Here is a 12,021-nt window from a genome sequence, read left to right on the forward strand (position 1 = left end):
TATTAAGCCTCCGCTGTCTATCTGTCTATCCCTCTGTAGCAGGACTCTTCATCCTTAATACATGGACACTTGAAATTTTTACAAAGTAAATATCGTCGCGTCTTAGACTTTTAGCCTTTCCAGTGACGATATTTAAAACGGTAGCCGCTATATCAACAAAAAATAAAAATAGCTTAAAAATAATATAAGTATATACATTAAACATGGGTATCGCCGTACAAGAAACGGTTATTTAACATAAAACCGTTTATTGAACCGTATTAGACAGACGTTTCAAATTTTCACAGTGCATTTACTCCTATGGCTGCTGAAATACTTAAAATAAAAACAAATTAAAACTTCATGGTACGGAACCCTATGGGTGCGAGTTTAACGCGCACTTAGAAAAGTTTTATTGTGTAATTAACATAAGTCACCGATCACCCTTGAGCATTTGGGTCGTAGGTGGAGAACCCCAACGAAAGGATGTAATAATCTGAGTGATCATTGGAATCAAAAGAAGGGCACCTTGATTATCTCGCTTTTAATAATGACTAAGATTTACAGACAAATTACAAACTCTTAGGATAGGAATCGTACCTGAAGTTGAACCCTTACGTTACGCCTTGTAACACTAGCGCCCGTTTCAATTTATCTATTTTTTGCCTACTATAGTCCATCCATCAGCCCTTTGATATCCTATCCCGTGCCCTTTGAATCCAGTATCTTCTTCAGGTCATCGGTCCACCTGGTCGGGGGGCAACCTGAACACCTTTGCCTACAAGTGGTCGCCACTCGAGGACCTTTCTTCTCCATCGGTTATCGGTCCTCGGAGCGATGTGGCCAGCCCATTGCCACTTCACTTCTACCATAGATCGAAATTTAATAATTTCACCGTACTAGAAATTAACAAATTTCTACGTTTGCTAGACAAAAAATGAATAAATATAACGTAAATCCAGACGCCTCATATATGTACATAATTAAATACTCGCTTTACGCACTTCTAAGGAACACGTTAGCCCGCACACTACTATTATAATTAATAATAGGTTGAGCTGTAATGAAAATACGAAGTGTTCAGTCAATAAATATATTATTACTGATCACTATCAACGTCCAATCAATGCAACGTTAATAAGTTTCAATGGGGTGATCCATTACATTTTTTCTCAAGAATTATGTTTTAATAATTGACCCTGTACGATTTCGACTCGCACTTATACCGTAAAATTTTCAACTGTCTATCTATTTTTTTTAAGAGATAGAGGCCAGGTACAGACAGACAGCGGAGGCGTAGTAATAGGGTCCCGTTTTTGCCCTTTGAGCACGGAACCCTAAAAAAGTCATAGAATCATATGGTCATAGAAAAATTATAACATATTGGGACTGACAATCTTAACGACATTGCTCTTATTCGCAATGTGGGTCGGTAATTCAAGGATGTCTTGAGGAAATAATATATGATAAAAAGTTCATAAACAATGCGAGCTTTGTCAGAATTATGTGTTGTTAATGTTATTTATTAATAAATCGTATCTTTCGTGATAAAGAAGTTATTATATTTTTCATACTATGCTATAATTCATATTAATTGTAGAAGTTTCTTAGGAAATAAATGTCACTAAGGACAGTATAAAATACACTTGATGATAGATAGTAAAATATGTATTTTCTTGTATTGCTACTCGTACCATCGCCCACAAAGATAAAAAGGTGTAGTAATTTATTTGAAAACGTATATATTTCTTTTTTCTGTTTTTAATATACATTTAAAATCCATACATCTTAGGTGAACAGTATTTACATTACCATCTTACGAAATTATGGTAGTGATAACTACTTCTTAACGGCTATCGCCACAACTATAAATAACTGCTTCGCGCACTATTTATCAAAATAGTACTATTATGTATAATGTTTTAAAATAATAATGTTCCTGTAAGTTCATTCTTAAATATTTTTAAGTTTTTTTTTCAAAAGGTTCAACAAAAATGTGAGTTAAACTTCGATCACTAATAGGAACCACTAATAAGTTCCTATTAGTGATCGAAACTTAGGAATATAGACCACTAATACCATAGTATAATAGAACTACTAATAGGAACTTATTACGGGTTCCTATTAGTGATCGAAAGAGTTAAATTAACCCGCACGTGGCCAGCGCGGTGTATTATGGCCTAATCTTTCTCATTCTGAGACCTGTGCCCAACAATGGGGCAGTACCGTTACAGTTGTCAATGATGATGATGACATCCTATGTTCAACACGAAATATTTACCTTTAAGATCATTTTCAGAAACCTCCGACTACAGTAAGGATCTTCGATCGCAATGATTACTACAGCGTGCATGGTGCAGACGCGACCACTGCGGCCAGGGAAGTGTTCTCGTCGATTTCAAACATTAAAAGGATGGGGTTCGAATCGAACCGCCTCGATTACCTCGTGCTCTCTAAAGGAAATTTCGAAATCCTCATCCGGAAACTTTTGTTGGTATGATACATTCAAATTATGTTTCTTTCGTAAGCGTTTCCATTGGTGATGTCACAGTTGTCATTAATTTAGTGACTGTGTAACTATTACACATTTTAAACGTAAAATATAAATGATTCAGAATTGTAAGGACTTTGTAACTTTTTTGCGTATTAGAAATTAATTGTCTCATACTTTAACGGGAAAGGATAACATAAGGAAAGCTACCTTACTGAGAAATCTGAAAAAAATGTTTTCAAAGGTATGCGATGTTTACTAATCAGCACTTGGTCACTATGATGGACTATGGCATAATCCTTCTAATGCTAAGAGATGCATCCAGCTATGACGACCTGCGTGGCGGAGCGGTCACCATATCGGTCGGACGCGCTGAGGGTCCCGGGTTCGATCCCCGGCCAGACAGACATCTAAATGAACGAATTTAGATTTCTGTTTATGGGTCTGGGTGTTTGTGTATTTGTCTATGTGTGTGTCCATGGCACCCACGATTCAGGGAATTTTAGTGTGGGGCTGTAAGTGTAGAAAGCGTTTTATATCTTTTTATGTTTATGGAGTAATAATGGCTTAATAATAATGACGATATATATGTATATTGTATATAATATTTTTTAATTTTCAGGTCCGAAGATACAGAGTTGAAATATACGTAGCAGAAGGTTCAACGAAGAATAGTGATTGGGTACTTATGTATAAAGGTTCTCCCGGAAACCTCTCTCAATTAGAAGAAGTCCTAGGTGAAGGGCTCGGGGGCTCGAACGAGAATGCGCCGTGCTTGATGGCTGTTAACATGAAAACTGACGCCGTTAGCAAAGTATGTAGTAAATGGAAATGATGATGATTTTTTTATATCCCTTTCTATAATATAGGTTTTTTTTTATAATATAGGAGTAGGTAGCAGACAAGTTGACCTGATGATAAGTGGCTACTGCCGCCCATGGACATCCGCAATCAATCCCAGATAGGATTAGACACCCCCACCTGAGGTCGTTTACAGATTCGCCGCTATCCCTGAGGACTAAGCTGGGAAAAGTAAATCTCTTACCACAATCTTCAAATGAAAATACAACAGCATTTAACACTACTTTTATAAGGCAAAAAAGGAGTCGTTCCTCAAAAGGTTCTACCAACTTCAAATAATGTTTTTTGGAAACAGTAGACACGTACCGAGGTATATTATTTCAGCGATGAACTAAGTTTTGACGCTAGCAGGTGTAATGTCATGCGTCAACATTGTACAGAAAATTCAGAAATACGGTGATGAGTACTATGACGTCATTTATTCCGATTAGCGTTTCAGACAGCATGGCCGATTGTAGTATTTTATACATTGAGTGTTTTATTTTTAATTTTAATATTTGTTTTAATCTCTATACGACAAAATACGGAATGATGACATCCGTAAGCAAGCGAAGGTTACAGATAGTCTCAAAATTAGCAAGCTGAAATGACAAAGGGCCACGTCGTTCGTAAAATAGGTAATCGATGGTGTTGGAAGGGCCTTGAATGGAGACCATATCTGGGCAAAAGAAGTACACGACACCTCCCGAACTGGTTTGAAGGTGGTAGAACCCTCTGTCGTTTCCTGCGGCACAACCGCCACACCATAGATTAGTGAAGATTAGTTACTCCTAACAAGAAAATGTAATCAGTTTTGAACTTTTGACAATTGAAACTATCACTGTCATCTATTTTCGTGTTTGAAAAATATTAAAAAAATGACGTTTTTAGAGCATTTACGAATGAAACGATATTTCTTCGCACTTTTTCTTCGATTTCGTGTTGTTTTTGCACCACTTGACTGCACATGTTGGGATAGTTCCGCGTAAATTACACCATGACAGTCGGAAACTTAATGGGAAAACAGTCAGCCACTTTACGTATGTGTCTGCCATATGTGGCTTCCTTCAATTACAAGGCGGTGAGATATCTTTACTTATCTATGCGCCTGAGCTATTTCTGCCTAATAACAGCAGCGTTAACCGCAGCTGTCTTGGTTTGAATGGTGTGGTAAAGTAGATATTATTTTTGAGGCATTCCAGCCTCAGGGGAAGCGGTACATATGTGGCCGACCTCTGGTAGGAATCTTATCTGGGGTGGATTATGGGGGCCATTAGCTGCTTATTCAGAATTTAAAGAAATGAGTGAAACAATATGCTCGGTGTGTTTTAAAAAAAAAAACAATGTCGGAATTGGTTCAACTTTTTAAGATAAGTTCCAATTTCCAAGATTATTTGCCATGTAAATATCTCTTGTTATATACATTTTAGGCAGATATTCCAATTTTCAGAATAGCCCATTATACGGGTACATAAGAAGTTGCGTAGACCAAATCAAAAATATTCCTAGAAATCAATGTTTGGTAAACGTTCAAATGGGAATAATAAGGCAGATAAAGAGACTTCTAGAAGCATTTATTATCTCGGTCATTCATACTTGACGCTCGATCCAGTGTTATCTAAACTTGACCGTGGCGATTCCTCTTATTGGTGTTTTAGATACGTTATAATGTTGTTATCATAAACAGTAATTTGTTAATTTAATTGGAAGTTTACATGTTTACTACGGATTGATTAAAATACCTTGTAATTTTAATATAATATGATTTATAGAGTAAACGGTTAGTTTAATGTTATAAAATGCAATGAAGGTATCTAATACCTATGACATACTCCCCATTAAATATACGAATATGAAGAGGAATTCGGATTAAATTGAAAATGAGGGATTGAGATTGAAAACTACAGCCAATTTAGAAAATATTGACACTATTCAAAAATCACGTACAGGATCTTTCAGTGGTCACATTTCATCATCTCTTAATATAAAAGGGGCGGCAATATCAAAAAAACCGAGTAGTATACAAAAGACTTGTTCTTTATAGGTATATTTTAATGTTATAATTAAGTACTAACAATGAGTACCACTCTTATTATTTAACAACATTAAATAGCAAACGAGCATGCTGTCCACGTGATGATAAGTCTTCACTGCCGCCCAAAGGTATCTGTAACTTCGTGTAAGTACCTTTTTTTTTTTTTTTTTTTTTTTTTTTTTTTTTTTTTTTTTTTTTGTTTTCGAGGGGGAAACCTTCGAAAGGTACCCGGTGCCGTGGGAGCGACACAGAGTTATGTGGGATTCTTACCGCACTAAAACCCCCCCGGTGGCCGTCCTCGGCGCTGCGTAAAGGACTCCGGGATCTCCAAAGGAACGCAACCGGAGTCCTCTTAGCGCGTTGCCCCGTCGGGCTCCGTCCAGGTGAGCATGCCGCTCGCCGCACCGTCTGTTGTACACGACGGTATGCGACCACACATACCGCCGTCCTTCCCGGGGTTGCTGGCCGGGCGGTTTGAGCTCCCACTCTTGCCGCCCGCAACCCCGGAAGCCCCTTTTAGTCGCCTCTTACGACAGGCAGGGGATACCGTAGCCCTATTCTGGTCCCGGAACTACAGGGACAACTAGAATTAGAGTTCTTCTTAACACAGCTAAGATTGTCACCACACATAAGCCAATCGGCTTCTACATCTTTTCCTCCAAATGCATCCTACTTTACGCTAATAGATGTGAACCACCTTTTCGGTTAATCCATATTGATTTTACCACCTTTAATACTTTAACTTCCTAGTGGTTAAGAAACTCGGCCTCTTGATTGAGAGGGGCCTGAGGTTCAATCCCAGGCACGCACCTCTGATTTTCCAAAGTTATGTGCTTATTAGAAATTAATTATCACTTGCTTAAACGACAAAGGAAAACACCGTGAGGAAACCTGCATACCTGAGAAATCTTAAAAAAAAAAGTTTTCAAAGGTATGTGAAGTCTACCAATACGCACTTGGCCAGCGCGGTGGACTATGACCTAATCCTTCTCATTGTGAGAGGTGACCCGTGTCCCAGCAGTGGGACAGTAATGGGTTGATGATAATGAATACTTTAATTTCAGGGCAGGCTTCTAGGAGTGGCGTGCCTTACAGCTGGAGATTACCAGATGTCGGTTGGCGAGTTCACAGACGATGACCTGCTAACCGAGCTGGAGACTATCACGGTCCAGATGGCACCCTCGGAGTGTCTTGTTATCCAGAATGATAATGACGATGTGAGTATTACGATAAATAAATGAAAAAATGTCGCAAGATGCTATGTACATTTGATAGGAGGTCACTGTCTTCTAAGAATATGGTTTTTATTTTTATTGAAACGACAACAACTTAACTTTGAATATACATCATACAGCTGATTTTTTTTAAGTGTGAATTATGGTCCAATCCATAGGCATATCCCGAGTATTACAATATACCCTGTATTATTAGTGTCCCATCGGATTGTCTATTGATAGATGATAAACTAAAGAAAAAAGTGTTGTTTAAAGAAAATAATTTTTTTTCATGCATTATTTTATTAAAGCTTAAGTATCCAAGTTATTGTGTAAATTGATTATAATACTTACCTGCAGTCTTCATGTTAAAGATTTTACATCTTAAGTTATAAATTAAGAAAGAATATAGATTACGTTAATATACATAAAGTTTGTAGGTCAAAAAATGCTTCAATGTAGATAGCAATTTAATCATCTTGGTAAATATGGTAAAAACCTAATGCTTGTTTTGAAAGTTTTATGTTTATGTTATGTAACATGTTAGTGATATTTGCAACATAGTCTCATTAGTTATACAGGGTGAATTTTTAAAACGGGCCTTCAGGGGCAAATCCGAAACTATAAGGATTAGCGAAAAATGCTGAAAGGAGTTACGAGGCCGATTTTGATAAAAACTATAAATGCATCATTACTTTTTTAAAATAACTTTTTCCCTAACCGGGAATCGAACGAGTTCATTTTGAAAAAAAAATACACCCTCTATATTATTCCACTATCTGATAGTGTTGCTTATAAGGATCAAATTCTGGGAAGTAATGTTATGTGACAAATTAAAGGAAAAGGAAAATTTTGAAGAAAATACATATTTTTTCATACATTGACATACTAATCCTTAAGGATTATACATAACAAATGATTTATGTATAATTCTTTAGAAACATACATAAGTCACACCATTGAAGAATTTGTTGGTTAATCAACTAATTATTCGATGTTATGACCATGACTTACGGCTTAGTATGAGAAAGTAATAGTTTGGCAAATAAGTTACCGCCGTTTTTAGGATTATTTTTTTAATAGAAATAGATAACTGATTAAATAGTAAATTTTTATTGTGTGTTGTTTACAACTTCTTTTAAACGTTAAATATGATTTTCTTTATCTCTTTGTTTAGTAATCACTCGGATTTGACTCGAAAAAGTCATTTTTGCAAATAGTCAACTTTACGTCTGTATTAAACGAAACTCCGCCCATAGCAAGTTAAATCTATTATAATGGTCCTTAAAATAACCTTAACTAAGTCGGACATAAAAATATAATTTTTTGGAGAACAAAACGTCCGCTTTCGAATGATTTGAAACATTGAGCCAAAAAAATTGTTAATACACGAATTGTTTAAATTGATGAATGGCGGGAACTTAACTGCCAAATTAGTATGAAAAAATATGTATTTTCTTAAAATTGAGGCTTTTCCTTTAGTTTGTCTTATATCATTACTTCCCAGATTTTGATCCTTATAAGCAACACTATCAGATAGTGGAATAATATAGAGGGTGTATTTTTTTTCAAAATGAACTCGTTCGATTCCCGGTTAGGGAAAAAGTTATTTTAAAAAAGTAATGATGCATTTATAGTTTTTATCAAAATCGGCCTCGTAACTCCTTTCAGCATTTTTCGCTAATCCTTATAGTTTCGGATTTGGCCCTGAAGGCCCGTTTTAAAAATTCACCCTGTATAATGCGTCGGGATGCAGCAGCCAGGATACAGAAAAACCGAATTACTTATATAAACGTATTTAATAAAACAGAATATTACATGTTTTGGATTAAATCTAACCTAAATTAAAACTAACTATCCTAAGTGACTTGCTGGGGCAATGTTAGCGCCCAGAGTGAATTCCCACGTTCGGGACTACACGATGGAAACGGAGCGGTGGCGCGGAGTCAGCGTTCCCACGGCACGGCGGCGGTGCAGGGTCGGATGACTTCTTCATAATTTTGTTTAAGGCGAATGCCTTACTATGGTAGTTAAGGCCAATATATAACACATTCATAAAGATTATTGCAGATGAAAATATTCATTAGGCAAATATTACATACTACTCTCCTCGGGTCTCTCAATTGGGTATCCTTGGTTCGAATGCCATGCATCGCAGATTTTTATAACTTGCTGTAACGGTTAAGGAAAATATCGTACTGTAGACTATTATGACCACGCTTTGACATCGCGGCATCGAATCGAAGATAGCCACAACAGATGAAATATAAGATATAACTGACGATACATAAACGCAATAAATAATAGGAAATAATATTAATGACGCGTTGCCTATAATTAACAAATTTAGTTACTTTTATAACATTTCTTTATAATACTAACTACTCGGTTTTCCAGTTCAAAGCCTTAAAGAAAGTCATGGAAAGAGCAAACGTAACGGTCACAAGGCTGAAGAAAGCTGACTTCTCAACTGAGGGGCTGACACAAGACTTGAACCGTCTGCTTAAGTTTAAAGATGACCAACAGCAAGATGCCAATGCGTTCCCGGAGACCAGGAAAGAATTAGCGATGACTAGCTTGGCCGCTACCATCAAATATACGGCACTGTTGAATGAAAGCACCAATTTCGGGAGGTATGTACTATTTATTTCCCTTATAATATTATTTACTATTAGCTGTGCCCCGCGGTTTTATCCGCGTCAAAAAGTAATTCCAATGCGGGTGAAACCGCGGGCACAGCTAGTTCTAAAATATAAGTAGCCTAAGTAAGTAAGTATTGTTTACTTTAATATATTTGATGTTTAAGGATTTTTTTTTTGACTAATTTGAATTTTGGATGAAATTTGTATTTATTAACAATTAATATTTAATATGATTATCAATATTTTAATTAATTTCACTACTCTAACGCATTAGGTTGGCCTGTAATGTTAGATGTAAGTTTTGAGTGAATAAATAAATAAATAAGTTACTCCTTATTACATCAGCTACCTGCCAATAAAAGTCCCGTCAAAATCGGTCCAGCCATTTCAGAGATTAGCCAGAACAAACTGACAGACAAACAAAAAATGTTATTTTGGCGTATGTACCGTATGTATATTCATATGCAAGTAGTAAAAAGCGGCTATTTCAGTATTATAAACAGACACTCCAATTTTATTTATATGTATAGATGTATAAATATAAAATATATATAAGGGTTGTTCACCCTTAACATTTTTTTTATTTATATGGCAACAAAACGTTTGCCGGGTCAGCTAAAACTTATTATAAAAGATGATACTTAAAAAAATACTTAGTAAATTATTTTTAAGTGGTCGGGTTGTTTTAATAGTTAGCTTCATTATATCAGCTCCTGGATCATAGTGCTATTTAATATCGATTAATATAACATCATTTATCTCTATTATAAATTATCACTGGCTTAACCATTATGACGATAGCTTTGATGACCCGTAGATTATAAAGTTTTGCACGTAAATACGGCATAGCACTTCCTGTTATCAACGTATTCTATTGAACGATAATTCGATCTGACGACTATATAATTATTCTGAGAAGCTGTAGGTTTATATTAAATGATAATTGGTAAGGTTTCATATCAAAAATAAATGTATGTTATCAGTATCACATTTGTATAAAACCCATACGTAAGCTTCATTCGAAAATTACATATTATGAGTGTACACCAATTTTATTGATATCAATATTTAAATAAACATATTAAAGTGAATGTATGTTATCAGTAATATGTGATATCATTTTCTATATTTAATCGTACATCAGTATGTAACAGCTCCAGATATAAGGTCTTTTATATATAAGGGGTTTACCTCTTGCATAGCCACCATCTTTCATCAACTCTTTATTACTCTACTTTACTTACAATTGTACTCAGTTGCATTTTCCTGAATAAAGTATTATTTCCGTCTTTCTTCTCCTATTATTACAGTGATTGTAAATCATATTGCTAGGCACTAGTCTTTATCCCTGTAGTTCCGGGACAAGAATAGGGCTACGGTATCACCGGTCGTAAGAAGCGACAAAAAAGGGGCTTCTGGGGTCGTGGGTGGCAAGAGTGGGAGGACGGAAGAAGGACGGCGGTATGTGTGGTCGCATACCGTCGTACGCACCAGTTGGTGCGGCGAGCGTTAAGCTCACCTGCGCGGAGCCCGACGGGGCAACGCGCTAAGAGGACTCTGGTTGCGTTCCTTTGGAGATCCTGGAGTCTTCTACGCAGCGCCGAGGACGGTCACCGGGAGGTTTTTAGTGCAGTAAGCCAAGGTACCCGGTGCCGTGGGAGCGACACAGGGTTATGTGAGTCCCACATAGCCCTGTGTCGTTCCCACGGCACCGGGTACCTTTTAAAGGTTTCCCCCTCATACACAGTTGAACAAACTTAAACCCTTATTCATTTTTCGCTTAACCATTGTATAAAACCAACACTCTCTCCAAACACAGTTGCTAACCTTACAAAACTAAAAATCACTATTATAGTTGAAACGTTCTTGTAAAAGAAATATATTTGTACGTAATTTATTATTAGCTAAAAAAACGTCAGAAAGTCAGAACCAATCAATATGAGACCATTACTGAAATAGGTATTAGTCGGCGAATTAGTCTATGAGACATTTATAATTATGTAAATCAAATCAATTTTTTTAGACATTTCCGCCCCAGAGCTGCGCCGACCTTAATTCGCCACTGTGCCTGTCATAGACACTTGAGAAGAAAAGGTCCTTATTGTCTTTTTATTTATGTTACTTACATTTGTGGCGAAGTAGACGTTAAGTTTATTGACATGTTTAATAAATCACCACACTGACCCCGTTTAGATAACTCTCAATTTATGCATTTCACCGATCTTTGTTGCTATCGTGTCTTTCGCCGACCTACTTATTATTAATAAGCTTTCCAGTTAATAGCTATTAACTTGATAATGTATATACATGATGCATACATATATGTAGATACTAAAATTATACATAAACACATATACATTAGTACGTGTATTGTATTTTCCCAATCAAAACCGTAATAATTCAAAATAATTATATTAATTACTGTAAAAGCCGCACTAAAAGATTATGATGTTTAAAATGTCTTCTAAGGATGATTAAAATAAAAAAATACTCATCGTGTTATCCCTACAATAACACTTACTAGCCAACATTGGTAAAACCTAATCTTTACCAAATACTATTAATAAAAACCTGTAGAATCCTCTATTTTTAATATATTATACCGCTAATCGTGACTAGGAACGCATTAGATGGGGTTCAGCGGTTTTGTCCTACCTGAGATCGATCATCAATCTTCTATTCCACACAAAATGAGTTAATATTATCACTAGCAACCTATTTTGATCACCACATCCATAAAATATTTTTAAAGTGAAAACTTCTTTAGCAGCGTTGTGCATTTTTTGTGATGTGTAAAAAATGTTAAACTCGCGTCTGGAC

General features: G+C 36.1%; 1 protein-coding gene across 1 annotated transcript in view; it reads left to right on the forward strand.

Annotated features, from left to right (window-relative positions):
• Positions 1-12,021, forward strand: part of spel1 (DNA mismatch repair protein spel1) — a 29,373-nt gene that overhangs the window by 9,026 nt on the left and 8,326 nt on the right. Inside the window, exons 3-6 of the mRNA XM_073076616.1 lie at positions 2,279-2,473; positions 3,093-3,284; positions 6,410-6,562; positions 8,957-9,192. Of these exons, the coding sequence (XP_072932717.1) occupies positions 2,279-2,473; positions 3,093-3,284; positions 6,410-6,562; positions 8,957-9,192 (776 nt within the window). The remainder of the gene's footprint in view (positions 1-2,278; positions 2,474-3,092; positions 3,285-6,409; positions 6,563-8,956; positions 9,193-12,021) is intronic.

The sequence above is a fragment of the Epargyreus clarus genome, unplaced genomic scaffold, assembly GCF_041222505.1.
Source record: "Epargyreus clarus isolate Ecla_fem2 unplaced genomic scaffold, WU_Ecla_fem_2.2 ptg000009l, whole genome shotgun sequence".
Taxonomy (NCBI): domain Eukaryota; kingdom Metazoa; phylum Arthropoda; class Insecta; order Lepidoptera; family Hesperiidae; genus Epargyreus; species Epargyreus clarus.